This window comes from Scardinius erythrophthalmus (assembly GCF_964197995.2).
Source record: "Scardinius erythrophthalmus genome assembly, chromosome: 21".
Classification (NCBI taxonomy): domain Eukaryota; kingdom Metazoa; phylum Chordata; class Actinopteri; order Cypriniformes; family Leuciscidae; genus Scardinius; species Scardinius erythrophthalmus.
In genome coordinates this window covers 7,711,964-7,739,953 of record NC_138241.1, presented here as the reverse complement: position 1 = coordinate 7,739,953, position 27,990 = coordinate 7,711,964, and the positions used below count along the sequence as shown (strand labels likewise).

Below are 27,990 nucleotides of genomic sequence, written 5' to 3'. Positions count from 1 at the left end.
AAGAATAATACGGATTATGATGGAGACTTAATTACAAAAATTATATTCAAGAAACTTTTTGAGAGTTTATTATTGACTTGCACCTTTGCACGTATAGAGTGTTTAAATTGATTAGAGGATTTGAGAGATGTTTCTTAAGATTTTTATTATTATTTAAGGCTTAATACAAGGAATGTATGTTTATTTGTCTAATGTCTGAATATGATGACTGATTGTGAATATAATACTGTGGTGGATACATAAGTGTTTACAATAAAAGCTGTACATTGGAAAGAATATGAAGTTTTAAAGGTCATACATTTTGCCCTAAACAAGTGATCTAACTTCTTTATGTGTCTCAGAAAGGTCTCTTCCTGTCTGGGTCTTGGGCAACATACAAAGCAACACAATCCTGTGACCGTTTCCACTGATACCTAAAGAAGCCCACACACAAACACAGTGGTGTTAATCAAACAGTTGTTATCATTCACACTGACATAAATACTTGTTGATTTGGTTTCTTTTCACTGAAATTTCCCATCCCTTGCAAACAATTCTTTCACTTAAAGAGGTCATGAAATGGAGAATCTTGATATTTACACATAAGAGGATACGCTAGAATAAAAATTGTCTCAGGTTACGTCTGTGACCCTAGCTCCCTTAGAAGGGAATGATACGCTGCGTCGATGACGCTTTGGGCACGCCTCCACGTGATTGCGTCTGAAGTATGAATGTCCAGTGGCGTAACGGGTGGGTGATCTCACAACCAGAAAAGAATAAAAGCACATCCGGAATGACCGCCGTTAGCTTCCATTAGCCGAAGCAAGTCGATCACAGGGATGAAGGAAGTATGGCAGGGCGACGTAGCGTCTCGTTCTCTTCTCAGGGAACTAGGGTTACAGTCGTAACCTGAGACGTTCCCTATCGAGGGAACTCACGCTGCGTCGATGGCGCTTTGGGAACGATAATATCCAAACGCCGTACTTACAAGTGCCTGTCTGTGTGAAACTGTGGCACAACTAAGACATAAGGACCTGAGTACCTCGGGCAGTGTCCAGGTCCAGGCTATAAAACCTCATGAATGTGATCGGGGAAGACCAACACGCCGCATCACAAACCTCTTGAAGGGATACACCCGAAATTAAGGCCTTGGAGGCCGCCATACTCCTGGTTGAATGAGCTCTGACAGCCAAAGGTGAAGGCTGACCAGAGACCACATAAGTAAGAGAGATAGCCTCGACTATCCACGTGCTGACTGTCTGCTTAAAAGCAGGAATACTTTTCTTAGGTGATCCAAAACAGACAAACAGCTGATCCGATATCCTCCACAGGGAAGCTCTGTGGACATATGTATCCAGCGCTCTTCCTGGACAGAGGAGGTTCAGCTTTTCCTGGTCCTGATCTCTGAAAGGAGGAGGGCAGAAGGCTTGCAAAACGATAGGATGCAATGCGAACTCAGGGCATGTGGCGGATACCGATAAGTCCTGAAGATCTCCTACTCATTTTAAGAAAAGAAATAGCTAGAAGGAAGACTGCTTTTTACATCAGAAACTTTTCTGAAACAGTTTCAAGGGGCTCGCAGGTCAGGCAGGTCCCAAGCAGGAACCCTGGTTCGAATTGCAGGCCTCAGCCTCAAAGTACCATGAAGGAAACAAGTTATTAGAGGGTTCCTCCCAAAAGATGCCTTATCCACAGGGCCATGGTAAGCCGCTATGGCAGCCACATAAACCTTTAAGGTAGAAGGGGATAGCCCTGCCGAAAAGCAATCTTGTAGAAACTCAAGCACTAAACCAACCTCAGCCCCTGTCTTGACAGGATGTCTGGTCCAATGTTTTGGTACCCCGGTATGTATACTGCTCTCAGAGAGAGAATCTTCCCTAGGGACCACAGGAGGATCCGGTGGGCCAGTTTGCATAGTGGACGTGAACGCAGACCCTCTCGTGATTTATATAAGAGACCACCGACGTGTTGTCTGAACGGACCTCCACATAATGGTCTCTTAGGTTTGGGAGGAATTGCCCCAATGCCACGAAGACAGTCATCATCTCCAGGCAGTTTATGTGCCTCTAAAGATGATGACTCCTCCATAAACCCTGAGCTATGCGGCCTTCCATTACCGCTCCTAATCCTGTGAGAGAGGCGTCTGTCATGAGAGTGACTTGATAATGAACTCCTAACACACTGGGACAGGAACCAAGGTTTTCCTCCATATAACCAAGGCGTGGAGACACGCCGCGTGGTCTTGATCACACAAAGTGGGTTCCCCCTCGGGGAAAACCCTTTGGTCCTGAGCCACTACTGCATGTGTCTCATGTAGCCAAAAGGAATCACGTTTGACGCAGCTGCCATCAGACCCAACAGTCTCTGAAACTGCTCGCCCACGACGTTCCCTCTCGCCATCGGACTAGTTGACATACGTGCTTCAGACGCAATCGCGTGGAGGTCAAGTCAAGTCATCTTCATTTATATAGTGCTTTTAACAATGTAGATTGTTTCAAAGCAGCTTTACAGAGATAAGCGTATAATTTAAGGTAACAGAGATTGTTTTGGCTTTATAGCAGAGTTAAGTTATTTTCCATCTAAAGTTAGTTTTGATTGATTTGCTTCCGTCGCAACGATCATTTGTTCGGGGCCGCTAAGACGACACCATTCCCTCTACACAGACTTTAAACGCGAACCTGTGAGAAATGCTGATGGCGTTCACATGCGCATTTAGAATGGGTTCTATAGTTATGTGCGTTTGAAAATACGCAGGTTTGGAATTCCCTACAAACCAAGCCTAAACAAAGTACTTGTCTTTCCTTATAAATTTTGATAAAGAATTTTATTTTATTTTGTTGCTTTGGGGTAGGAACGCAAAACACATTTTCCCGACAACGCCTTATCTGTATAGTGGTAGAGGGATCCTCCTTAGGGAGAGACTAGTTGGCACTTCAGCACTGCGTTGTCATCGGTCCAGGCGAAGGTCCTTCGTCAGATCTGGATACGGAGGTGTTCACAAATCATCGAAGCAATGCGAGTTCCCTCGAAAGGGAACTTACTGCAAGTTTCAGAACTCAAAACTAACTCTCCAGGTATGGAATCCATTTTCTACCCTTCTGAATACCAGGATTTGAAATCGGGAGAATCATGATGAGAATCACTATTCTCCTCGATGCCCCTAAAAATGTGTCACTGTCGTATGTAACCAAGGAGGTATTCTGAGCAACTCATGTTAGTCCAATCACAAGAGTGATACTGCTGTTGGATAAAGATGTTGAGTAAAATGGAATTCCAAAGTTGGCATAATAATAAATAACTATAAATAAATAAATAAATGTACAATGAAATGTAAAAAAAAAATAAAAAAAAATAAATGAGTATTTATACTCAAAGTATTTTTTCATTGATTTATTTCCACATTTATTTATGTATATTTGTATTTATGTCTACATTTATTTATTTCCACATTTATTTATTTCTACATTTGTGTCCTTACATAGCAATCGAGCTCAGAGTGGCAGTGCTGAAGCTTTGAGGCCACAGTGACACTTTGTGGTATGACCAAACAATACGCAAGAGGTTTGTGGACGTGACTTTACAGGTCACGCAGGAAATAAATGACTTAGAGATGGGCAATATGGCCAAAATCTTATATCACGGTTTATGTCCGTTAATATCACACTAACTATAGGTTTACCATACATAGGCCTACTCTTTATTCCGGACATGGCCGTAAAACATCAGCTGGTTGGGATTTCTCAAATGTCTGGGCACACATGAACAGAATACTCTGATAACAGACACTTTGACACGGAAGCGTGTCAATTATCCACTATTAACCACATTTTATGCCATGCATTGTAGATCCGTACACAGAAGCAAACTGCATTTTTTTTTTTTTTTACATTTTAGCAACATAACAGACAGAAAAGAGAAAGAAAAAAAACAATACTAATAATAAAAATAATAAAAATAAAATACAGCAAATTAAATCAAGTCAGTCCATGGTCACAGATCACGGTTCATCCTTTGTGAATGTTATGTAAACATGCCAAACCCTGTTATGACATGGTAGTGTCAGAGGTCCATAAGCGGTTTCCATATCCTCCCTTATTTTTTAGGGCGTATGTGCGTTGTTCCAGTCTTAAAGTTTTATTCAGGATTTGTTTAAACAGATTAAATGATGGGGGTCTTTGTTGATTCCAATTGAGCAAGATGCATTTCTTTGCTATATAGGACATTATGATAATCCTTTTACTGCATGTGGTGTCCAGTGTCTTGTCCAATTCCGTACCAAAGAGGTACCGTGTTGGTGTAATGTCCAGTGGGGTTTTCGCAATCTTAACAATTAGATCATGTACCGCCTTCCAGAAATGTTTTAATTTCCTGCATTCCCAAAAAACATGCATAATTGACCTTTTACACGTTTTACAATGATGACATCTGGGGGATGAGTTAGGGAACATTTTACTTAAGCGGAGGGGAGTAAGGTATATCCTGTGCATGAATTTATAATTTTGTTCGATTATTTTATTACAGGACAGTGAGGAAAAAAAATTCTGACATATCGTGTCCCACTGATCTTCACCAAAAGCACGCCCCATATCCTTCTGCCATATGTTCCTAAGTGAGGTCAAGGAAAAGCTGTAATGGTCCAACAAAGCACTATAAATTTCAGAGATTTTTCCTTTTAATGATGTTGATTTTACCAAAATCTCCTCAAGATTTTTTAGCCCCAAAGACAGGCGTTTTCCCCCTGTTAGGGTGTTTATTAGATGGCGAATTTGTAAGTATTTATAAAAGTTCTGTTTCGGAATTTCATATTCTGACATTAAAACAGCAAAGGACTTGAGTGTATCCCTGTCAAACAATTGTTGGAATTGATGAACACCATTTCCTCTACACTTGAACAAGGAACCACCAATAGGTGGTGGCAGATCTGGGTTTAAGGATGAGGGGGAAAGCCTTGAGATTTTGCCAAAATTCCCGCAGAACTTATTTATATCTTGCCAAGCCCGAAGAGTGTTGTAAACAACATATGTTTTTGTTATTTGATGTATTGCATTTACTATATGTTGTTAATGAATGGTAGCAAGGTTGTAGAAATAGGAGTACAAAGTTCTTCTTCTATGTCTATCCAGTGTGCATTATTACGTCTTTGCACCCAGCTAATCAGGCCCTTTGTCTGGGCGGCCCAATAGTACATCTGTAAGTCTGGTAATGCCAGTCCCCCTTTCTCTCTAGATTTTGTTAAAGTTTTAAAAGCTATTCTTGGTAAGGAATTTTTCCAGATGAAAGAGGTTAACATTTTGTTTATAGATTTAAAGAATGTTTTATTCAAGTAACAGGGCAGTGACTGAAATAAGTAGCTAAAACGGGGCAAACGTTCATTTTAATTACATTAATTCGTCCGAGAAATGAGATGGGGAGCATTTTCCAATGCTCTAATTCCTCCTTAATCTTTTTAAGCAATGGAACATAATTTATGAGGTAAAGATCCTTGAGTTTTAGAGCCACATTCACCCCAAGATATTTGAAGCTGCTTTGGGCCCAGGTGAAAGGTGAGATTGCCCTGAGTCTATTAGAAACTGACAAGTTAATTAATAATGCATTGGATTTTGTCAATTTGTCATATTTTATAGCCTGATATTGTTCCAAATTTAGTGATAAGGTCTTATACTGCTGGGATTGATCGCTCGGGGCTGGTTAAGTATAGGATTATGTCATCCGCATATAGTGAAATTTTGTTCTGTGTTTTCCCGATATTGATACCAGCAATCTCTTCATTAGCCCGTATGGCTTATGCGAGTGGTTCAATTGCAAAGTTAAATAAAAATGGAGATAGAGGGCACCCCTGCTAGCAGCCTCTAAACAAATCAAATTTTTCAGTGAGGGTACCATTTATACATATTTGGGCTTGTGGGTTGCTATACATAGTTCTGACCCACCCAATACATTTTTCACCAAGATGAGAGATGATCCTGTGGTAAAAAAATAAATCTAATCGGGAGTATGATTTGTGTCTAGCCGAATAGAAAGTGTAGTCTTTCCTTGTAGGATTAAGTTCTCTCCAAACATCGACCAGGCCTACATCAGCCGAGGCTAACCTCAGAGTCTTAGAAGCATTTGGGTTAGACAGTGTGGTTGAGGATTAAGTTACTATCCATATGACAATTAAAATCTCCAGCAACTAAGTCTGTATTATATCCCACTGGAACAGGTAACACCCTCAAGTTGACCGGCAAGTAACAGCTATCCGTCAACAACGCACATCTTGTTTAGAAAAAGGCGCTATCTCTCTGCAGGAGAACAGGCAAGAAAAGAGTTCAAGCTTAGCTTTCTTTGGTGGTACTTCACTCTACTTAACAGCAAGCATGTAGGTAAAAAAAATAAAAAAATGAAAAAAAAAAAAATATCCAAAATAAAATAGAATAAAATAAAATAAAGATAAAGCAGAAGTTTTGCACTGTCTGTTTGATAGAAACCAGTGTGTGCCTGCTGTGAATTGTTCATATTTCCCACTGTTGTAGAGTCACCTGGCTTAAGTGTTCACCATCAGGCCCGGTGGTGAGCCTGTCTCCTGCACATAAGTTAATGCACTCACCCCTCTCCATGTATGGAGAACGATTCGATTCAAACCTGGTCATGTGTAGGCTATTTGGCAGAGATTTTGCGGTAGAATTCCTCAGCCTCTTGTGGGGAGGAAAACAACTGGATTTTCCCGTTGTGTAGCACTCTTAGCCTGCACGGTTGGAGGTGAAATCCTCGGAAGGTCCCCATGTCAACAAACAGCTTTTTTACAGCGTTGAACTCCCGTCTTCGTCGGATCGTCTCCGCTGAGAAATCCTGGACGAATGCGAGTTTTGATCCGTCGTGTGTAATGTCCCATTTTCTTGTAGAGCGTAGGACGAATTCTTTATCCTGATAGTTGAGAAAGCGAAGGAGGACGGCTCGGTTCTGCTGAGGCCAGGGGACGGTAGGCTCTTTCCAGTATGAATACTCTGTCGGGTTCGCTGCCCAGCCACTGGGGTAGCATATCGGTTATAAAGTCCAAAAGAGGACACTTACCCTCAGCTCCCTCCTTAAGCCCAAACAGCCGGATATTTTTCCTCCTCCCACGGTTTTCCAGGTCCTTGGTCTTTTCCTCCAGGTATGTGAGCCGCTTTGTTGCTTTAACCAGAGCCCTCTCGGCCTTGTCCAACGTGTCCTCTGTAGCGGCTATGCTGGCTTCAGCCTCCTCGATTCGTTGTTCATTCGCTGTTACATCTCGTTTAATTTCACCTAAATTATTCTCCATGACCGAGACAGAGTTCGTCAGCTCCCCCAGTTGGTTGTTTATTCCGTCCAGCTTTGAGCTGAACTCGGAGTGGAGTGATTTAAGCTCAGTTAGCATGTCGGCTACACTAGCCATGCTATTACCTTCGACACTCTCGACCGGAGATGATGTTTTCGCGCTTCGTGAGCTTTTTTTTCGAGCGTTCGAGAAGATGTCACACTCCTTTGCTACCGGGGGTTTAGGCATTATTTGTATTATGTAGTTGACCAGGCAAAGGTCTGGGGCTGTTTCATGTGCGAGGTTGTAGGGAGCCGTCACGCTATGCTGCCATCTTGTTCGGGCTCTCTAGCGCCCCCCTATACTGCATTTTTAATGTATCTTCCAAAGCCAATGTTGACAACAACAGAAACAAACTTTTCCATAAAGAGGTGATATTTCCGCTATAAACTGATTTCTTGGGGCATTTTTGAAAACCTTATCAAATAGTAGGCTATATGCATTTTCATGTAGCCTATAAATTCTTAATTTTAACTGATCAATTCAGTTAATAAGGCACTACTGCGAAATTTGGAGAAAAGCATTTATTTTATAATGTGATTTACCCCCCACTTTCAATTCTTTTACTTCAATGAAAGGTTCGATTTTTGTGAATTTTTTGAATGAAGGATCAAAAGGACAAACAATGCAGATTTATTTTTTTACAGCCATTTTTGATCATATTTACCAGGGGTGCCATTAATTCTGACCACAACTGTACATACAGTTAGGGTGATATTAAATGACTTAAACTGTGATATAAGATTTTGGCCATATTGCCCATCTCGAAGTCATTCATTCCCTGTGTGACTTGCAAAGGCTTACGTTTAGTTTGGTCACACCAAAAGGTGTCACTGTGGCCTCAAAGCTTCAGCACTGCCACACTAAGCTCAATTGCTATGTCTGAGGTAAAACACGCCCAACTCATTACCATACGGACAAAGAAATGTATAAATAAATAAATGTAGACAAATGCAAAGACACATAAATAAATGTGGAAATAAAAAAATGAAAAAAAAAATGAATACAATTATACATAAATAAGTAAATAAATATTTAAAGAAATGTATAAATAAATAAATCAGTATTTAAACTTTTATCTACGTATATATTTATGTATTATTATTTTTTTATTTATTTTTTCTTCATATATTTATTTATGCATTTATTTATTATTGGGTCAACTTTGGAGTAAGACCATCAAACTCAGTCATTGTTCATTCAGCTTGGAGTACGTCAGAAATTGAACGAGGCATCAGTTTACTGTCGAGTGCATCCAGTGTTGACAGCATCACAGATTATAATGGTTCTATTGTCTTTTGGCATGGATATGATGCAATCACAGCAGTCGGCATTTACTTCCGTTTCTGCTAAGGTAACGCCCCTTTTCCAGAGAGTGTAAATAAGGATGGAAAATTATATATATTTTTTACAAATAATGGACCGCTTTTGGTGCAAAATCTGGAACTGCATTTCATGACCTCTTTTACACACACCAGTAACACAAATGCTCATCACACTTACTCGGTCTCTCCAAAAATAAGAAGACAATCCCCTGCAGACAGGATGTACTCCTTGCCATTCATGAAGACATTGGAGGACCCCTCCTAAATAAAACACAATCCAGAGTAGGAAAAGATAAGGAAAGTATAAAGCTAAAATATATATAAAACAGAGGGAACATAAAGATTAAACAAAAAAAACGTAATGAAGAAATTCTGTAACAATATAAAGAATAGATGTTACCAGCTGCCAAATCCAGCCATCAGTTCGTCTTCTAGAGGATTCAGAAATCCCAGGACCAAAGAGTAGCGTCTAACAGAGAGAAAATCTAAGTCAGCATATGCATCACTGCCATTGCTTGATTCTCGACCAAACCTTTATATTGTTAATTTCACGTTGCATCTTAAAGACTCTCTTGATGAAGGATTGCAGAACCGAGGAAAAAACTTTTATTTTAAATTCAAAACCAAGAAACTCAGGAAAACCCAGGCAGACCAGCATCAAACAGACTATATAGCTTTTAACCTAGACTAATAAGAGAACCAATAACTAACTCAGGGGCTGTTTACATGACACCGTTTTCAACTAAAAACATAATAAATGTTATGCGTTTTGGCTGTTCATTTACATGACAATGGCGTTTTGGGTGCCTGAAAAGTACAAGTACACTTTCAAAGTGCAAGTTTTTGAAAACGGTCTCCGTGTAAACAGCAAAAACGTGAATCTCTGAAGACGAAGACGTCAAGTCTATAGTGTTTAATCGCCATCTAATGGCCTGGCAGCAGAATACAGCGTTTTTAGTCGTTTTCGTGGATCCGTGTGAATTGCGATCGTTTTAACAATGGTGTCACCTGTACACTGACAACTCAAAGGAAATACTTCTCCATTTTAAGCATATCATTGTAAACGTACCCTACAACTGAGGGCTTATATGCACAGCAAACAAAGGGTAACTAAAGTGAGGAACACCTGAACTGAATACTCAAATCAATCCGTAACTATGGTGACAGACAGACAGACAGGGAACGGAGGATGACTGAAACAAACTAGAAAACTAATTTAGGGTCTGTTTGACACTGTTTGAAACACGACACTGTTTTCAACTAAAAACATAAAACTTTTTTTCCATTTTAAGCATATCGTTGTCGTGTAAACGTACCCTAAGAAACACAGACATGAACAGAACAGAAAAACAGATCAAAAACAAACTCAAAACGTGCCAGCTATACGTTACTATAATAGAGATAGTAAACGGTAGAGTCATCCTGTAACGAACGAAACTGTGTATTTACATGCATCACATTATTGTGCGCTGTGCCCTTTAAGAGACTGATCACGTCATTCATGACGTGCTCTGTGCGTTATGATGTTATTGAGTTCTGAGTGTGAGATAAGAACCACAGTAGATGATAAGCGTGCTCTACCTTCTTGTTGTACTTTTGTTTATTAGGGATTAGACTATTATTAATGTGACATCGCTAGCTTTTATCTAAATCGTTATCGCTTGCACAACACTATATCGCTAGCCTGTTAACCTGCCTTCCGTTTTTGCCGTCTCATGTGCACTCGCACCTTTTACAAGTCCATCAAACAACTGTGGTAAGTAGGATCAGTCAACAAACACAGTGAATAATGTCTTCTCCTGTTATTGTCACTTGCACTTTGTGTCACATGTATAGCATAGCCTTCTCTGTCAGCACAGAGGGCTTTTCATGTGATAAATGCAGGGAGATAGTTAGGCTGATGGAGAAGATTTCAGAACTAGAGACACACATCCAAACTTTAATCGAGGATAGTAAGAATGTAAGGTCATTGGATACTGCTTTGGATACGACTAGCTTAGTGAACTCTGTACATTGTTCAGTTACGGCTGTAGAGCCCGTGCAGCAAGGCAACTGGGTGACCGTGAGACGCTGTAGTCGCGGGACAAAACACTGCCCCTTCGTTCTGATTATAATAACAAATAGATTCTCCCCACTCAGTGAAACACCCACTGAGAATCCTGCTAAAAAGTGCCCTAGTTAGTGGTGATTCTATTACACGGAACGTGAAAATAGAGACACCAGCCACCATAGTCACGTTTGCCGGGAGCCAGAGCGCCTGACATCAAAGTAAATTTAAAAGTACTGGCTAATGCTAATTGTAAATTCTCTAAGATTATTATTCACGTCGGCAATAATGACGTTCGACTTCGCCAGTCAGAGATCACTAAAATTAACATTAAAGAGGTGTGTGAACTCGCAAGTACGATGCCATGCACTGTAATTTGCTCTGGCCCCCTTCCTGTTCGCCAGAGTGATGAGATACTTAGTAGACTGTCCTCACTCAATGGCTGGCTGTCTAAGTGGTGTCCGCAAAATAATATAGGGTTCATAGACTATTGGAAAGGTTTTTGGGGCAGACCTGACCTGTTGAAAAGAGATAGTATTCATCCCTCCTGGGATGGTGCTGCTCTTCTCTCTAGTAATATGGCACATAGTCTTAGAGCTCAAACATGAATTAGGGCTCAGGTCAGGAAGCAGACAGACTGGCTAAACCGACCATCTGCTACCTTACTCACGTCACTGAGGTCAGATAAATCTCATCACATAAGCCCCTTTCACACAGCGCGATGATCCCTGCAAATTGCCAGAACGCCTTCTGTGTGAACACAAACACGATCCGGGATTGATGCCGGCATCGATGCCGGGTTGGGGACCTAGTAACATTGCCGTGTTCAGTTTTGGAACGCGCGCTGTGTGAACAAAAGCCGTAATAATGCCGTGTTGTAGTGATGACGCTGAAGCCGGGATCGTTCGCCAGCTGTGAAACGGTACGTAATGCGCAAGTTTATGATCGAATCAGAGAAAAAAATGCACAAGCGTGGTTTCTCGAGAGAGAAATCGCAGCTCATAAGCAAACTTAAGACGCTGCAGAGACATTACAAGTCACATCGATGTCACATGTCTTTACAGGATTTTTACGGGTTGTGTGTGAACGCACTCTCTGATTCCGGAAAATCACTGGCAGTGTGAATGAACCAAAATCAAACAAACCCGGATCAAATCCCGGGTCACTTTATCCGTGTATTTTCCCGAATCTCTGTGTGAAAGGGGCTATAGAGACTCTTTCACCTAGATATCATCATATAGAGACTGTGTCTGTTCCCCCAAACTCATTTAAGGGTAAAAAATTGTATCGATTTTCAACAAATAAAAAATAGATATAATACAGATGAACAAATGATAAAGCTTGGGTTGCTGAATATTCAATCCCTTACTTCAAAAGCACTAAAAGCACTAATTGTTGGTGATTTTAATATACATATAGATAACGTAAAAGTCGCATTGGGATTGGCATTTAGAGACATTCTGAACTCTACTGGAGTTAGACAAAACGTGTCAGGACCCACTCATTGTCATAATCATACTTTAGATCTAAAATTGTCTAGGGCTGGACCCGAATATTCGAATATTCGTTCGGTGGGTTGGTATTGGATTTGAAAATTTGACATTCGAATAATCGTTTTTTTGGGGGGTTTTTTTGCACACCTGGGATCCCCCACGAAACGGTTCTCATTCGCGCTTGAATAAGGCCGGCGACACACTGGCTGCGTGGCATGAGCGTCTCAACTGCGTGGCGTGTCCGTTTTTATTTCGGCTCCCATGTTAACAGGTTGGAGTTTGCACACTGCCTGCATGAGACACGCGTCTCAGGTGCGGCTCGAGCCACGCGGAAAACGCGTGCATGCTAGAAATAGAACCGACAAGTGTTCCAGCAACGGGAGTGTTCTCTGGCTATAGAGCGCAGAACAGCGGAGTTTGTATGAACCGAAGTGCATGCCTAAGCTTGTGTTTTGGGTTAAGCTGCGTTGCTTTGACATTGTGGAAAATAGAATAATAGAAAAAAAAATGTATTAGTCTTTTTACCCGTTATTATCAATCTAAATTAATCTCGTTTTTAATTTAACTTAATTACATTTTTCTTAATTTAAATTTTGTTTTTTCTTTATTTAAATTTTGTTTTTCTTTATTTAAATCTACCCTTTACTGTATCAGTAATTTGTTAGTCAGAAAAATATTAGACTACCTTAAAAGTATTGCTTAATTTAACAGACCTGTGTGTGTGCGCTTTATATCACTAGTGCAATGTCCGTTCTCGGAGCATATAAGCCCTGCCCGAGTGAGGCGCGCCGCTTCCCGCTCACGCTGTTCTGTAGTTTACGAAAAGTTTATTAATTCTGAATGTGTCCGCATGTCCATATTGCACCAAATGCGACACTGCACTCCCTTGTGAAGTCGATTGGATGAACGGTTCTCGAAATAATCAAAATGCAAACAGACATACAGACACATAGAGAATACTGCCTTTATTAGAGAGAAGAATATGTTCAGCACCCTCTCTCCGAAGCTTCGAATATTCGATGTTCATTACTACCGAAGCTTCAAAGCTCAAAAAATGGTATTCGGACCAGCCCTAATATTGTCACATGGAATCAATGTTAATGCCAATGAAATTTTGCAGCAGAGCGATGACATCTCAGATCATTATCTAGTCTCGTGTATACTCCATTTAGCCAAGGTTAAAAAGCCGACTAGGCTAAAATATTCCTGATCAGTTTCATCTCCTCAGCATCCCAGATAGCTAAGAAGAACTCGATATTGCGACTTTTGACTCTCTCTTTTCCAGCACTTTAGACAGTCACAGAGGAGGCTCCCGTACTGCCTCCTCCGCACTACCGGAGGGATCCGTCTCCTGAATATTAACCATCTCGTTTTGAACTCCATTTCCCATAATGCCTCTCACCTAGGACTGATTGCGCAACACACCTGCACCTCATTTACACACACATATAAGCCACTTCCACACACCACATCTCTGCGAAGTCTTGATTTGCCCTGGCTGTCACTACTGAGCATTATTCCCCGTGTTTGCTTCTTGTATTATTGACCTTGGACTGTTTCACCATTTCCTGATTGTTTCTCTGCCTGGCCTGACTTGGATTGTTTATTGGACTCTGGTTATTGCTGCCTGCCCTGACCTCTGCCTGTTATACGGATGTTCTCTGTGATTCCTCCATTGGTCTGTCTGCTGTTGTTGACCCTGCCTGTACGACTATTCTTAATAAAGCTGCAAATGGATCCTACTGAGTCTGGTGCCTTGTTACAGAAGACTTCGCCAAAACCCGATCCAGCAGCGGTTATGCAACTGTCCACAGAATTGTCAGCTCAAGCTTCACAACTCACGTTGCATCACCACCAGCTTAACCATCTGACGACGCTTACTGAGGAGCTTGTCAAGAATCTACAAGGTCTCCGTGCATTAGCGGCTAATGCTCCCTCTGTGCAACCTCAAGAAGTTTCTCCACCCACCGTGAGTACTCCAGTTAACCCTCGACTAGCCTTTCCTGAAAAATTCGACGGCACCTCAACAAAATGCAAAGGTTTCCTGCTTCAATGCACACTCTTCATCGATCAACAACCATCACTTTACTCCGCTGATTCCAGCCGAATTGCATTTGTATGTTCACTCTTCTGTCAGATACCATCAAGCATGTTCAGAACTGCACCAATTGTCACACCTCCAAATCACTCCGAAAATTACCTGCTGGTCTCCTAAACCCACTTCCCATACCTCAATGTCCCTGGTCTCATATCGCCATCGACTTCACCGACCTACCCAATTCCCAAGGATACACCACCATACTCACCATCATGGATCGATTCTCCAAGGCCTGCCGATTAATCCCTCTAACCAAACTTCCCACTGCATTCGAAACAGCAGAGCTCCTTTGCAACCAAGTGTTCAGATTTTATGGCTTACCTGTTTACACACACTGACTGTCACTACTGAGCGTTATTCCCCGTGTTTGCTTCTTGCCTGTACGACTATTCTTAATAAAGCTGCAAATGGATCCTACTGAGTCTGGTGCCTCGTTACAGACACAGTTGCTCCTTTGCGCTTAAATAAGATTAAAGAAAATAGTCCAGTGCCGTGGTACAGCACACTCGGGCCCTTAAGCGAGCAGCCAGAAAAATGGAGCACAACTGGAAGAATACAAAACAGTAGACATTTTTCCGAATTTCGTGGTGAGAGAGCACGATTGCGTACAGAAAAATCTTAAAAACTGCTAGATCTGCTTATTTTTCGACTCTCTTAGAAGAATACAAACACAACCCTAGGTATTTATTTGACACAGTGACTAAATTAACAAGAAATAAAGCTCCTACTTCTGAGGTTTCCAAAGAGCATAGCAGAAATGACTTTATAAATTTACTTACAAGATTGATAATATTAGAGAGAAAATTATAACTATGCAACCATCTACTACATTATCACATCAGGCAGTGCATTGTAGTGTCCCTGAGGAAAAAATCCATTCATTTGTTGCAATAGGAGAGGAAGAATTGTCTAAACTCGTTAAATCATCTAAATCATCAACATGTATGTTAGACCCTATACTGACTAAGCTACTGAAAGAAATGCTTCCAGAGGTCATAGATCATCTTCTTAATATCATTAATTCATTTTTGTCACTAGGATATGTACCGAAAACTTTTAAGCTGGCTATTATTGAACCTTTTATTAAAAAAAACCTAACTTGATCGTACAGAATTAGTCAATTACAGGCCGATCTCAAATCTACCCTTTTTGTCAAAGATACTAGAAAATCAGTATCCTCACAACAATGTTCCTTTTTAGAAAGAAATGGTATCTGCGAGGATTTCCAGTCAGGATTTAGACCGTACCATAGTACTGAGATTGCTCTCATTAGAGTTACAAATAATTTGCTCTTATCATCTTATCATAAGAAGATGATCTATGACCTCTGGAAGCATTGCTTTCAGTAGCTTAGTCAGTATAGGGTCTAACATACATGTTGATGATGTTGATGATGCACGTCATCCAAATCATTTCGCTAGATAAGACCCTATTCCTCTGCTGGGATCGTGCAGAGCCCTTTGAAGCACTTTGAAACTGCACTGATTTGGACTTCAACAATTTGGTTACCGATGAAGTCCATTGTGTGGAGAAAAATCCTGAAATGTTTTTCTCAAAAAACTTAATTTCTTTTCCACTGAAGAAAGAAAGACATGAACATCTTGGATTGCATTGGGGTGAGTAAATTATTAGGAAATCTTCATTTTGAGGTGAACTAATCCTTTAAATTTAACATTTAATTTAATATTCAACAATAAAATTGATCTGCCTGCATTGACACTATTATACAAGAACTGAACTGAGCTGGACGATGATATCACGGTTTACTTCAAAGTGGCTATATATATATAAATGAACTTGAATAACTTTTTTAAAACAAAAATGAAACATCATTGAACTTACTTAAGCTGGACTGTGACGCTATTTTCTTCTGGAAAGAAACTTTTTTGCATTATTTTCCTGTTATCTCTGTAAAGCTGCTTTGAAACAATCTGTATTGTAAAAAGCGCTATATAAATAAATGTGAATTGACTTGACTTGACTCTACCTTATGCTTATGTCGATAACTTTCTGATGAGAAATTGCTCATAGTCAGACCTCTGATTAATGATTAGGATCTCATCTGACTGACTCCTGCAGGAAGTAGGACTGATTGGTTTAGCTAGCCGCCTTCTCACCTCAGTCTCAAACTTTGCTCCAAACATATCAACCGGCTGACCATAGGCCAAGGCAGGCTTCTGCTTTTCCACCCACTCACTGAAGCAGAACGGTGTCATCACATCCATAGTGTTAAGTGGGTATGGGGCTGGCTTGATGGGTTCAGCTGCAAAAATTAAACAGTTACTGGATAAACCAAATTATTAAGTACAAGAAATAAGTTACCACAGTGTATAACGGCTACTTGATATTAACAATATGGCACCAACATCACTTAAAGTGTTAGATCACCCCCAAAAATAAAATTGTGTCAATAATACACTGAATAGTTCACCCACATGTCATTCCAATGAGACCTTCGTTTATCTTCGGAACACAAATGAAGATATTTTGATTAAATCCGAGAGCTTTCTGACCCCCAGCCCATAGACTGCACCACTTTCAAGGACCAGAAAGGTAGTAAAGACATCGTTAAAATAGTCCATGTGACTAGAGACCTGCGTGGGACGGATTTTTCCAGCGCAAAATCCCGCGGGTAAACGTATAAGTAGTTTTTTTTTTTTAAATACATTGCATATTCTACATCTTTTAGTGCACTTGACACTTTCGACTGACTTGCCGTAAACGTCTGGGAAGTTCGGCCTTTCAAAACGGTGCACACATGACACTTCAGACCTGAAGTTCCAGACTTGTGAGTATTTTGCTGCATTTGTCACAGCTCGCAAAAGGAAGGTGCTTTCCATCGCTGTCGCATACTAAAACATTTCCAAATATCAGATTTTCCTTTGTTTGGTTTTGTAGTTTTGCATGTTCCTTTCTTTAATAACGAACTAATATCTGTAACACTAAACAATCCACCTGAGTAATGCGGTGCAAGGCTTGGCTGTTCCGCGCCTATGAACCACGCGAGAGTTAGCTTCCGACCTTGCGCCTGTAAATCGTTTTTATTTTAGTTATCCTTGTGTCACCGGGTGATTAAAGAGAGAAAAAAAAAAAATGAGCAGCAGGTGTGGAGTGGGGGCACAAGGAGATGTGAGGCGCGCAGCACGTGGGCGGCCCGGCCGCGGCGGGAGGCCGCGGGAAAGAGAAAAAGGAGAGGAGGACATGACGCGAGAGGACATGTGAGGCATGCGGCACGTGAACGGCTGCGACCGTGGATGCGGAGGTAGGCTGAGAGAGAGAGAGCGAGGAAGAGAGAGAGAGACAGAGAAGACTTCGGCTGGACTGCGGGTGCAAGCCTTAGCTGCACTGTGAGTCTGTTGAGTTGCAGTTTTATTGTGGAAATGAGCACGAGTGAAATCTTACAGTGTGTGGTGGATATGTGAGTGTGGGAATTGTTTCTGCTGTTCACTCGCAGTCACAGCTGTTCATTAACCTCTCCTTTATCTGAGCCTTGTGAAGTTACAGCTGCATTGGGGAAATGCCATTATCCTCCACTCTCTGTCTGAGGCTAGTGAAGAGCCTGCTAATACTGGAAGAGCCTGCTAATGCTGGAAGAGCCAGCTAATGCTGTGAGTTACACGTATTTATTCCTCTCTCTGTCTGAGTCCAGTGAAGAGCCGGCTAATGCTGTGAGTTAAACGTATCCTCCACTCTCTGTCTGAGGCTAGTGAAGAGCCTGCTAATGCTGTGAGTTACACGTATCTATTCCTCTCTCTGCCTGAGTCCAGTGAAGAGCCGGCTAATGCTGTGCCGAGATACGCGAAGAGAACGCTGAAGAAGAGAACGCGGAAGCTGTGAATTATGTTCATTCCTCTCTCTGTCTGAAGGTGCTGAGAAACGCGAAGAGCTCGCTGAAGAAGAGAACGCGGAAGCTGTGAATTATGTTCATTCCTCTCTCTGTCCGAAGGTGCTGAGAAACGCGAAGAGAACGCTGAAGAGAACGCGGAAGCTGTGAATTATGTTCATTCCTCTCTCTGTCCGAAGGTGCTGAGATACGCGAAGAGCTCGCTGAAGAAGAGAATGCGGAAGCTGTGAATTATGTTCATTCCTTTCTCTGTCTGAAGGTGCTGAGAAACGCGAAGAGCTCACTGAAGAAGAGAACGCGGAAGCTGTGAATTATGTTCATTCCTCTCTCTGTCCGAAGGTGCTGAGAAACGCGAAGAGAACGCTGAAGAGAACGCGGAAGCTGTGAATTATGTTCATTCCTCTCTCTGTCCGAAGGTGCTGAGATACGCGAAGAGCTCGCTGAAGAAGAGAATGCGGAAGCTGTGAATTATGTTCATTCCTCTCTCTGTCTGAAGGTGCTGAGAAACGCGAAGAGAACGCTGAAGAGAACGCGGAAGCTGTGAATTATGTTCATTCCTCTCTCTGTCTGAAGGTGCTGAGATACATGAAGAGAATGCTGAAGAGACTTTTTAAGATTGTTTTTATTATTTAATAAAGAGCATATTTATTTTTAATCCTGTGTCCGCCTTTTCCCTTCGTGTCCACGGTCAGCTCCTCAGGGGCGGCACTCAAGCGAAGGGGTGGGCGGCCCGCTGGCGCTCCACCCCGACCTGTGACACTTGGTGCTTGTGCATTAGATAAATAACGGTTTATTTGTTTCTAGTTATTTTATTTTGTTAGATATTTCCCGCAAATAATTTTATTTTCCCGCAACCCGCACACAATAATATCTTGCCGCCCACACCCGCATTCACCCATCAAATATTATCCCGTGCCGCACTCGGTTGCGCTGGGTCCCGCGGTAGTCCCGCGGGAGTGCAGGTCTCTACATGTGACTACAGTGGTTCAACCTTAATTTTATGAAGCGACAAGAATACTTTCTGTGCGCAAAAACAAACAAAAATAACAACTTTATTCAACAATTTCTTCTCTTCCAAGTGAGTCTCTGACACTGTTCACGTGAGCACCACAACGAATGTCAATACTGAGCCAGCATTCTGACGTAGAACCTGGAAGTGCTGCACTGTGTTTGCAATGAGAACAGCGTCAGAGACTGACACGGAAGAGAAGAAAGATGAATGAAGGTCTTACAGGTTTGGAATGACATAAGGCTGAGTAATTGACAGAACTTTCATTTTTGGGTGAACTAACCCTTTAATATTACACAAAACCTTCAGAAATAGAGAAGAACAAGTCATCAGGAGACCCCTGAACAACAGCACTATACAATAATGGCATGTTAAATGTAAAGGTATTTCACAACAAACAGTAAGGGGAACTACTCTATTTACCTGGATCAGGTTTTCCTGTTTTATGCTGTTTGGAATCCATAAACCTGATATATACAAAAGCAAGTCATTATTTGTGCTTACATCCATATGCACATGAAAAAACTGAGAGGACAACTGAGAGACTCCATTGACTTTATTTATTTTTTATTTATTCTTTATATTATTTGTTAGAATTTATTTTGTTTTTAAGTAATTATAAGGTATTTAGGCAAGGTATATTTGCAATATGTGTGTATATTTTCTTTAACTAAGGAACAGAATATTGAAGTTTCACATTCTTTTATTACATACTACTACGAAGAATGAAAACAGAACTTCTGCTCCAGCAACCAGTGCTCTTTTGGCTTCAAGCCCTCCTGCCCCATATATGCTGAGCTGTTTGGAGGTAACGGAGCACGCTACCGCCAGGCTCGAGTTGCCATGGCAGCGCGGGATGGAAGAGGCCGCTCGGGGAAGGCTGGACGAGCCGTTTCTTTCTGGCCACAATCCACCAGCTCCTGTGAGCCTTCCATTCCTTCCCGATCTGCATTCTGAGATTGAGAAGGTATGGAAGAACCCGTACTCTGCCTGCATCCATCGATGTCAGTATGCCAACTATGCAAATATCGAGGCAATGTGCGAGCATGGGTGTGAGTCAATGCCTCCCATTGAAGAGATGTTTGCAAGCTATCTCTCGCTGAGTGAGACATCAATGCAGAAAGCTCCGGCCTTGCCATCTAAGCCACTTAAGACTACATCACGCACAAATGGCAGGGCATATGTGGCAGCGGGTCAGGCTGGTGCTGCACTGCACACAATAGCAATGTATATCAAGCCGACCTGCTGAGAGACTTGGACCAGGGTCCGGTGGCCACGGAGAGACACCTGTGGGTGAACTTGGTGAGCATCAAGGAGAACGAGAAGGCCTTTCTTCTCGATGCCCCAGTTTCACCATTAGAATTGTTTGGCATATCCGTCGAGGCAGTGGTCGGGAAATTCAGAGAGGTGAAGGCGTGTTCAGTTACCTTTAGATCTTGTATACCACGCCGGTCCCAGTCAGGGGGCCCTGGCCCGTCTCAGTCTGAGGACCGAAGGTGGGGCCAGAGTGCTGCTGCTTGTGCGCCTCCTCATGCAATGAGAAGCAGGACCTCACAGGGAAGTGATCCAGTTCAGATGCGAACAGCGTCCTGGAACCAGCAGAGGCAAATAACATCGCCTCCTTCCCCTTTTGAGGGTTATTACAGCTAGCCTCTTCGTCTTCCTTCCCCCTCCTCACGCAACATCAGGCCCTAGAAAGGGCTGGAATGATGTCTGACGGTCCAGCTTGGGCTTTTTGTTAGCAAGCACGCCTTTCAACATAATAACAGAAGCGTGGTAGGCCTCTTCTTAATATGAAAGTTCACATGTCTGCGGCTTCCGCTCTCCAAATAACAGCTGTGAGCTTTGTTAGATCTCCTCCCAGTAGTGAGAATCGTTTTACAGAAATCTCAGTTCCCTGTAGCTCCATAGTTTTATTGTGGGAGAGTTGTTGGCATTCTTTAGCCTCCTCCAGCTAGCCTTTAGGAGGTAGAGCATAGTTAGGCCAATTCCTTTAAAAAAATAATTAAAAAAAGGGCTAGTCGGCCTCCGTTCCCTCAAGCCCCTATATTACTTGTGAAGCTGTTACAGGGCCTCTGTTGCTACTTTGTCCTAGTTATTTACAATAGCACATCTAGCATAGCGGTAGCTGGAGACGTGGGCCTTTCTGGTTCAAGCCCCCTCTGCTAGATTAAAATAGGAAGTATATCCTTCTTGGCTTCCTCTCAATTTGAGAGTCATTCTTTGCTTTACAGTGCTTCCGTCATCAGTCACGCTGAGGCGTTCCCCAATAGTGTCTCAGGACGCAGTGTCTCGTTCCCTGCTCTCAGGGAACCAGGGTTACAGTAGTAATCCGAGATGTTTTTCATATAATTTAAACAAATAATTTTGCCATTTTAGTAGATGCAGATACTGTTATAAATATAAGTTATATATATTAATATATAGTTAAATATAAGTTATATCTTTTTTTTACATTTTTTTATTTTATTATATATATAAAAAGAGAGAGAAACACTGGTGACTTACTCTTTGATGATGGGAACTAGTTGGGTTCCAAGGTTCTCACAGTAGAACCAACGTTCAAACAAGACATCTGTACTATTAACCACAAAGTACCTAGAGTAAAGTAAAAGGAAACCAAATATCACACACATATTTTATCTTTTATTCCATGATCTAGCATCCATTAGTATCATGGTTCAGATAAGGTCACAGGAGAATGGAAGACGTAATATGGAATGGATGTGACTGGGAGTAGTATCCCATGGTACCTGAGGCCATCTGTCTCTGATCGAAGCCTCCTCCTCTCCACCACCAGCCCTACTGTGTTTGCCTGTCTGTGAGGGGAGTGGGGAATCCGTGCTGGAAGCAGGAACATCTGAATACAGCAGCAATAAGCAGGCTTTTGAGCATATACTGTAAAATGTCTTTATAGACTAAATTGGCTTTTGTTACATGAATTCAGCCTGTCAGACAATAACAATAACAGAGCCATTTAAGAGGCAGCTCACACAGACAAATCTGGATTATTCTCACCTCTCCTTCTCGAATATGTACTTCTTTATGCTTGCCGTTCTCTATCACTTTCAAAACCATGTCACCCCTCACCTGGTAAAAGAGCTGAGACACAATGACAAGTGAAACAGGAATATCAGTGTTCTGTGAACTGTGGATAACAAATCTTTTAGCCTCATATGCCTTTATTTGAAATAAAGGGGTAAAGTACACTCTTATCATGTCTGTAATATCTAGAGAAAATACAGCCATGGCTCAGCTGGATAGTTTGCGCTGACCTCTGGTGATCAAAATGAAAACATTAACTAAAGAACAGAGTTCTGACTTCTGCTCACTAAACTATGTCATTTTTTGAAAGGGACTCAGCAAGAGACAGTTCTATTAAATTCCTGCTATGGTTTGATTTGAAAGCTGGCCACTGTAAAGGTGCTGTAAAAAAATTGCCATTGAGGAAATTTCTCTACTTCTTGAAAGATACTAAGGAATTATTTGCCATTTACACATTTAAATCTTTTCACTTAGCAGATGCTTTTATTCAAAGTGACTTACAAATGAGAAATCCATTAGATATTTATCCTACGAAACATAAGACATGCTGCAATTTAAGTTTCAAAATTGCTCAGAGAAGTAGACCAGAGCTGAGATAAAAGATGAAAGGAAGGTTTAAGACATTGGTGAAATAATGAGTTACATTTTTCTATAGAAATAGTTGAGATAGGATTGTCTTGAGATTTGTCAAAAAAAAAATAAAAAAAAAATAAAAATAATAATATACAAGTCAGGTGCTCTTTTTGCCACCCTAAAAACTAGCCAATCGGAAATGTTTGTAAATCATTTTGTGTGTTAGGAAGTGCTGACATAAGGTTGGCTAACATGTCTTTGAAGGGCGGGGCTTTGGAGAGGTGATGAGTGGGTGAAGATAGAAAAATAGTTAAAGATTAATTTTTTTATAATCGCTTTAAACAAAATTCCTATAATCGCTCACAGCACCAACATAATATTACACATAGGGATTTAATATTGCACTTAATACGCCTTAATGTTATTATAAGCTGGTTGTTACAGTATGTACTTAACTTTATAGTGACGTTACCTAAAACTTGCAAATAAATAAAAATTATAAATAATAAATAAGTTAAAATCAAATCAAATGGTAAAATCAAGAAAGACAATACAGTGTGAGTGACACTAAAATATATTAGGTACAAACATGCTCTTAAAAGCAGGTAATTGCATCTTCACATAGACTATTGTCCCCATTAAAAAAAAAATGCAAAGTTTACTTGGAAAACTATTCCAGTTTGGAATAGTATTAGTAGAATGCAATGTAGTGCACGTTTGTGCTGTAAATCCTGACTAGCAACAATTAACGTGGAGAGCAATCAAGCTTCAAAGCAATTGTAGAAGATCTGCAAAAATAGCACTATCAATATTCAGATCATCTTTAGTTATGAGTTTTGCCCCCTTGTCCATTTTCTCTTCTGAGTCTCAAGCACTAACCTTTTGTAAATCTCATGGCTAATTCTGTTCTTATCAACTGTTAGCATTCTCGGTGCAGTCTGATTCCCAAAATGCAGATCATTTGATCAAGAGAAAATCAAGTCAGCTAGTCTTGTCATGTCATGTAAATTTGTAATTTAATTGGTAGTACATGTAGCACCTTACCTCTTCCCCTTCCTCAATGTGATAATCCTTTCTCATGTTTGGACCACCAACATACATTATATTCAACTGATAAAAAAACCTAGAGAACCATGTAAAGATAGGGGTTATTGTTTGTAAATGTGATTTAAAAACATATTTTTTTGTTTGTTGATCAAAGATCATTTCAACTTACATTAATTTGTTGCAAACAGGTGGTGAAAATGAACTTTCATTCTCAGCAATCCACTTGTCAATGTTTACATGAAGAGATTGGTTGGTCATTTTTCTCTCTAATTTGGGAATACAGCGAGATGCTTGAATTAATCTGTCCGGTTAGGCAGCAACTGAGCAGTGGATCACTACATAAAAGAATTTATGACTTTGAGTTAATTAGTAATAGGGGTGGTGTTCATGTATGCAGTATGTGACTGTGAGGTTGAAATCCATGTTTACACAGCAGTAACCATTCAGTGTGGACAATGCAGCATAAACCTGGATTTCAAAATAGAGACCATTGTTTTACAGGTTTTTATGTGATATAAATTATTTACATTTGCATTTAAATGACTCACCATTAGACATTGAAGACCTGATATGTGAATAAATAAAGTTTTGATTTTGAGCCAAAGATCAATAAACCAAATAGCGCTGTCAATAGATACATTTTTTGAATCGCGATTAATCGCACACTTATCGTGAAACTAAGCATACACTATTTATCTTGATTAAAATATTCATTTTGTCATCATTGCTATCCAACAAAGTAAACCATCAGACTGAAGGGTGATTCTCACAAAATTGTATTTTGCAAGTTTTTTCAAGGTACATTTTTGAAACGGACTGATATATAGGCCTCATTGATCTGAGTTTATAGTCCAATTATCCAGTAAGCAAATGCATTCAAACAATCAGTCCAAAACACCTCTAATGAAAAGAAAGTCCACCGCTGTATGGACAGATTATACGCAAACCACGTTTCTAGGCTGGATAAAGCAAATCAGATTCTCGCTGTAAAGTTTTGGTGGGTGTGAATTGTAATCAAGGTAAAGAGTCGTACAGTAAGCACGTGCTACTCCGTTATTATTGCTGCATTATTTTTGTGCTGTCATTTGATGAATCGATTCTACTGATTTTTTTTTCTACTCGATTAATCACAATTTTTTCTGTGATTAATCGTGATTAATCGCAATTAATTTATCTTACTATTTATCTTTATCTAATATAGGTTCACTGTAAATGATTTCTGTTGTTTTCACAGTAATACTGTATTCTCAACAATTCCCTACTGTATGACGTTTTCGTCTAGGATTTCCTGATACTTCAGTGAATCCATCTTGCCTTCCATATGGCGCAGGTTTCCAGTGCCAGAGGATGCAAAGCAGCCCCAGAGCATCACCGAGCCACCACCATGCTTAACTGTATGCAGACTGTTCTTTTCGGCATATGCTTCATTCTTCTTCCTCCAGACATAACGTTGATCCATAGGGCCAGAAAGTTCTAGTTTTGTTTCATCGCTCTACAGAACAGAATCCCAAAACTTCAGTGGCTTATTTATATGATTTTGAGGGACTTTTCTTGTGCTTTTGGGTCAGTAGTGGTGTATGCCTTGGAGTTCTGGCATGGAAACCTCCTGAAGTGAAGCGACGTGTTCGTGTAAGAAAAATATCAATATTTAAAACTTTATCGACTAAAATAACTAGCTTCCGGCAGACGGCCATTCGCATTGTTTTACGCCAAAAGAGTAACACTTGACCTGATGCACAACGTACTGACGAACACAGTTGCCCAGCCATGTTTGTTTGAACCGCGAGAGGCGTCAATTGCCGTCATTACGTTGTGCGTCAAGTTCAAGGGTTACTCTTTTGGCGTAAATCGATGTGTACGGCTGTCTGCCGGAACCTAGTTATTTTAGTCCATAAAGTTTTAAATATGGATATTTTTCTTACATGAATGCATCCCTTCACTTCAGAAGGCCTTTATTAACCCCTGGAGACACGTGGAGCACTTTAATCATGAATAGATGTGCTTTGATGGACCTCCAAAGACATATAGCCATTCACTGCATTATAAAGCTTGGAAGAGCCAGGACATTTTTTTATATAACACCGATTGTTTACGTCTGAAAGAAGAATGTCATATACACCTAGGATGACTTCAGGGTGAGTAAATCATGGGCTAATTACAATTTTTGGGTGAACTATCCCTTTAACTTTGAACTGGTGTCTCTAGGAACATTTAGTGCCTTCGCTATCTTTTTGTATCCTGTTCCTTGTTTGAGAAGGCTGATGATATCTTCTCTTAACTTTTTGGACGACCATTCTTTTGACTTAGTCATATTTCTAACATGCAGTCAAACATGTCACACTCAACAAACCTAGCCTGTTCAGATATTCCATGCGTTCTAGCTCAGGCACACCTGATGCAACTAAACAAGGGCATGTGACAACATCTGTTTTGCAGATTTGTGCTGTTGTGAGGGATTCTATTCAGGTGGTTGACTAATTTTGAGACTGCAGAAGTCATTAAAATTAGCATTTTCAGTTGAATTTGGAGAAACCACTTGAAACATTTGTTGTGTTGAGCTATTTGAATTACTTTTGTTTGATCTGTTCATTGCAAACAGCTTAAAGTCTGTAAATTTTCCCAATAAACCTGATTTGCAATGGGGGTTGAATAATTTCGATAACATCTGTATATTTGTACATATACAGTAGCTCCAAGAAGAACATCATGTGTTGTCATCTTGAAATTATAGTAATTACAACATGCGTGCATGCAACTCCAACCCTAATCAAGCACACCTGAACCAACAAGTGATTTTAAAGGTTATATGTCCAATCAAAAAAACTAATTTTGGTGCAAATTCATATTGTCACATGGTAAAAGCTAGCTAAAGCTCTGCTGGATGCAAAAAAAAAAAAAAAAGCTAGCTAAAGCTCTGCTGGATGCAAAACCATGAACAAAACTACAAAAGGAAACAAAGAAAAAACAACAAAAAACAACAACAAATAAACAAAAACAAACAATTAGTTTTTTTTTTTTTTTTGCAAATGTTAGTGGGTCTGCAGAAATATGAAAGGAGTTTTTAATTTGCACTTTTTGTTTGGACCATCAGACAAAAAACAAACAATCAATCAAACAAGCACATTTTTAATGTCTGGGCATTTCTGTGAATGTTTCAAGCAACTGAATCCATGGGGTTGCAGTCATGATGATGATGCAGTGGCACAACTCCTTAATTAGTTCACGACAGAGCCTTAAAGCTACACTGTGTAGGATTTACTCCCATCTAGCGGTGAAATTGTATACTGTATGACTACCAACTGAATATTACTTTCTAGCTCCTCCCATTCCGAAGGCGTTTTAACTCCTACGGTGGCCGTATTATTTCAAATCTCCCTCTCGCATTCATCACGGTGCCACTGCGTGTAAAAACGTGAAAGGCGAAGCTTGTATGTCCCTCTTTGTCTAATGTATTTTCAAGATGGATGCGCAACATGGCTTCCGCCATTCGAGCGACTCGCTCGAATGTATTCTAAATGGCAGATTATACACTTACGAGAATACTTAATTAGTTGGTTGAAGTGATTACACATTAATGAGAACGTATCATTTTGAAATAACGTGTTTTTTGCTAAAAATCAACTTAAAATATTACACAGTGTAGCTTTAATGAGCTGTTTAAAAATGTCCTTGCCATTAGAATGTAATAAAAAAAATGGCTCATGAACCATATATAAAAAGGTGGAAGTGAAACCGGGTGTCTTCCTCATTAACATTACATAACCTCTTGTTTCCTCATAGAAGCTATGTTGTATTGTCCAGCCAACTGTATTTGAATTAATGAAACAAAACAAAAATGACATGTGGTAGCATTTATGAATACCATACCACATTATTAATGCATCATTCAAAGTCGAAAATATAAAATCTATTTCTGTGTTAGGTGTTCATGAAAAGGATTGTGAAATGAAAAGGAAAGCAATGATCTATTTCCTACAGTAGTTATATCATTTCCACTTAAACTCTTATACCATTCTAAGGGTATACCCTTATTCAATAAGCAAAAAGTTTATCAAAAATTGCAATTGTGACTACAGGAGTGTCAGAATTATCTGTTTGAATTATGAAAAACTAAAAAAAAACAACTTACCAAACTGAGGGTGAAGTGGTAGCTTTGCATACAAAAAGGAAGTGATATGACCTTAGTTCTGTCTGATGCATGAATTCCTCATTTGC

At 40.4% G+C, this 27,990-nt stretch overlaps 1 protein-coding gene and 1 long non-coding RNA gene across 3 annotated transcripts in view; one reads left to right on the top strand and one right to left on the bottom strand.

The window, feature by feature from the left end:
- Positions 1-29: 29 nt before the first annotated feature.
- On the bottom strand, positions 30-27,947 carry haao (3-hydroxyanthranilate 3,4-dioxygenase). Of its 2 annotated transcripts, none has more exons than XM_081350414.1 (11): positions 27,905-27,947; positions 23,945-24,110; positions 23,773-23,851; positions 22,129-22,212; positions 21,864-21,970; positions 21,619-21,708; positions 19,534-19,577; positions 16,375-16,520; positions 9,020-9,088; positions 8,798-8,880; positions 30-413 (listed from the first exon to the last, which is right to left on the bottom strand). In XM_081350414.1, the coding sequence occupies exons 2-11, from the start codon at positions 24,031-24,033 to the stop codon at positions 338-340; spliced, it is 867 nt and encodes a 288-aa protein (XP_081206540.1). In that variant the 5' UTR covers positions 24,034-24,110; positions 27,905-27,947; the 3' UTR covers positions 30-337. The 2 variants fall into 2 exon arrangements, with proteins under 2 accessions (XP_081206540.1, XP_081206541.1); XM_081350415.1 differs by having other exon boundaries at positions 23,945-24,041; positions 27,905-27,946.
- Positions 17,928-27,990, top strand: part of LOC308681479 — a 151,685-nt gene continuing 141,622 nt past the window's right edge. Inside the window, exon 1 of the long non-coding RNA XR_014029029.1 lies at positions 17,928-17,983. This is a non-coding gene — a long non-coding RNA (uncharacterized lncRNA). The remainder of the gene's footprint in view (positions 17,984-27,990) is intronic.

Excerpts from the sequence above, each read along its gene's own strand:
- haao (XM_081350414.1), bottom strand. The coding sequence starts at position 24,033 with ATGACCAACCAATCTCTTCATGTAAACATTGACAAGTGGATTGCTGAG. Across the intron at positions 21,971-22,128 it reads TACATATTCGAGAAGGAGAG|ATGTTCCTGCTTCCAGCACG; the intron begins GTGAGAATAATC and ends TGCTGTATTCAG. Across the intron at positions 16,521-19,533 it reads AACAGGAAAACCTGATCCAG|CTGAACCCATCAAGCCAGCC; the intron begins GTAAATAGAGTA and ends TAATTTTTGCAG.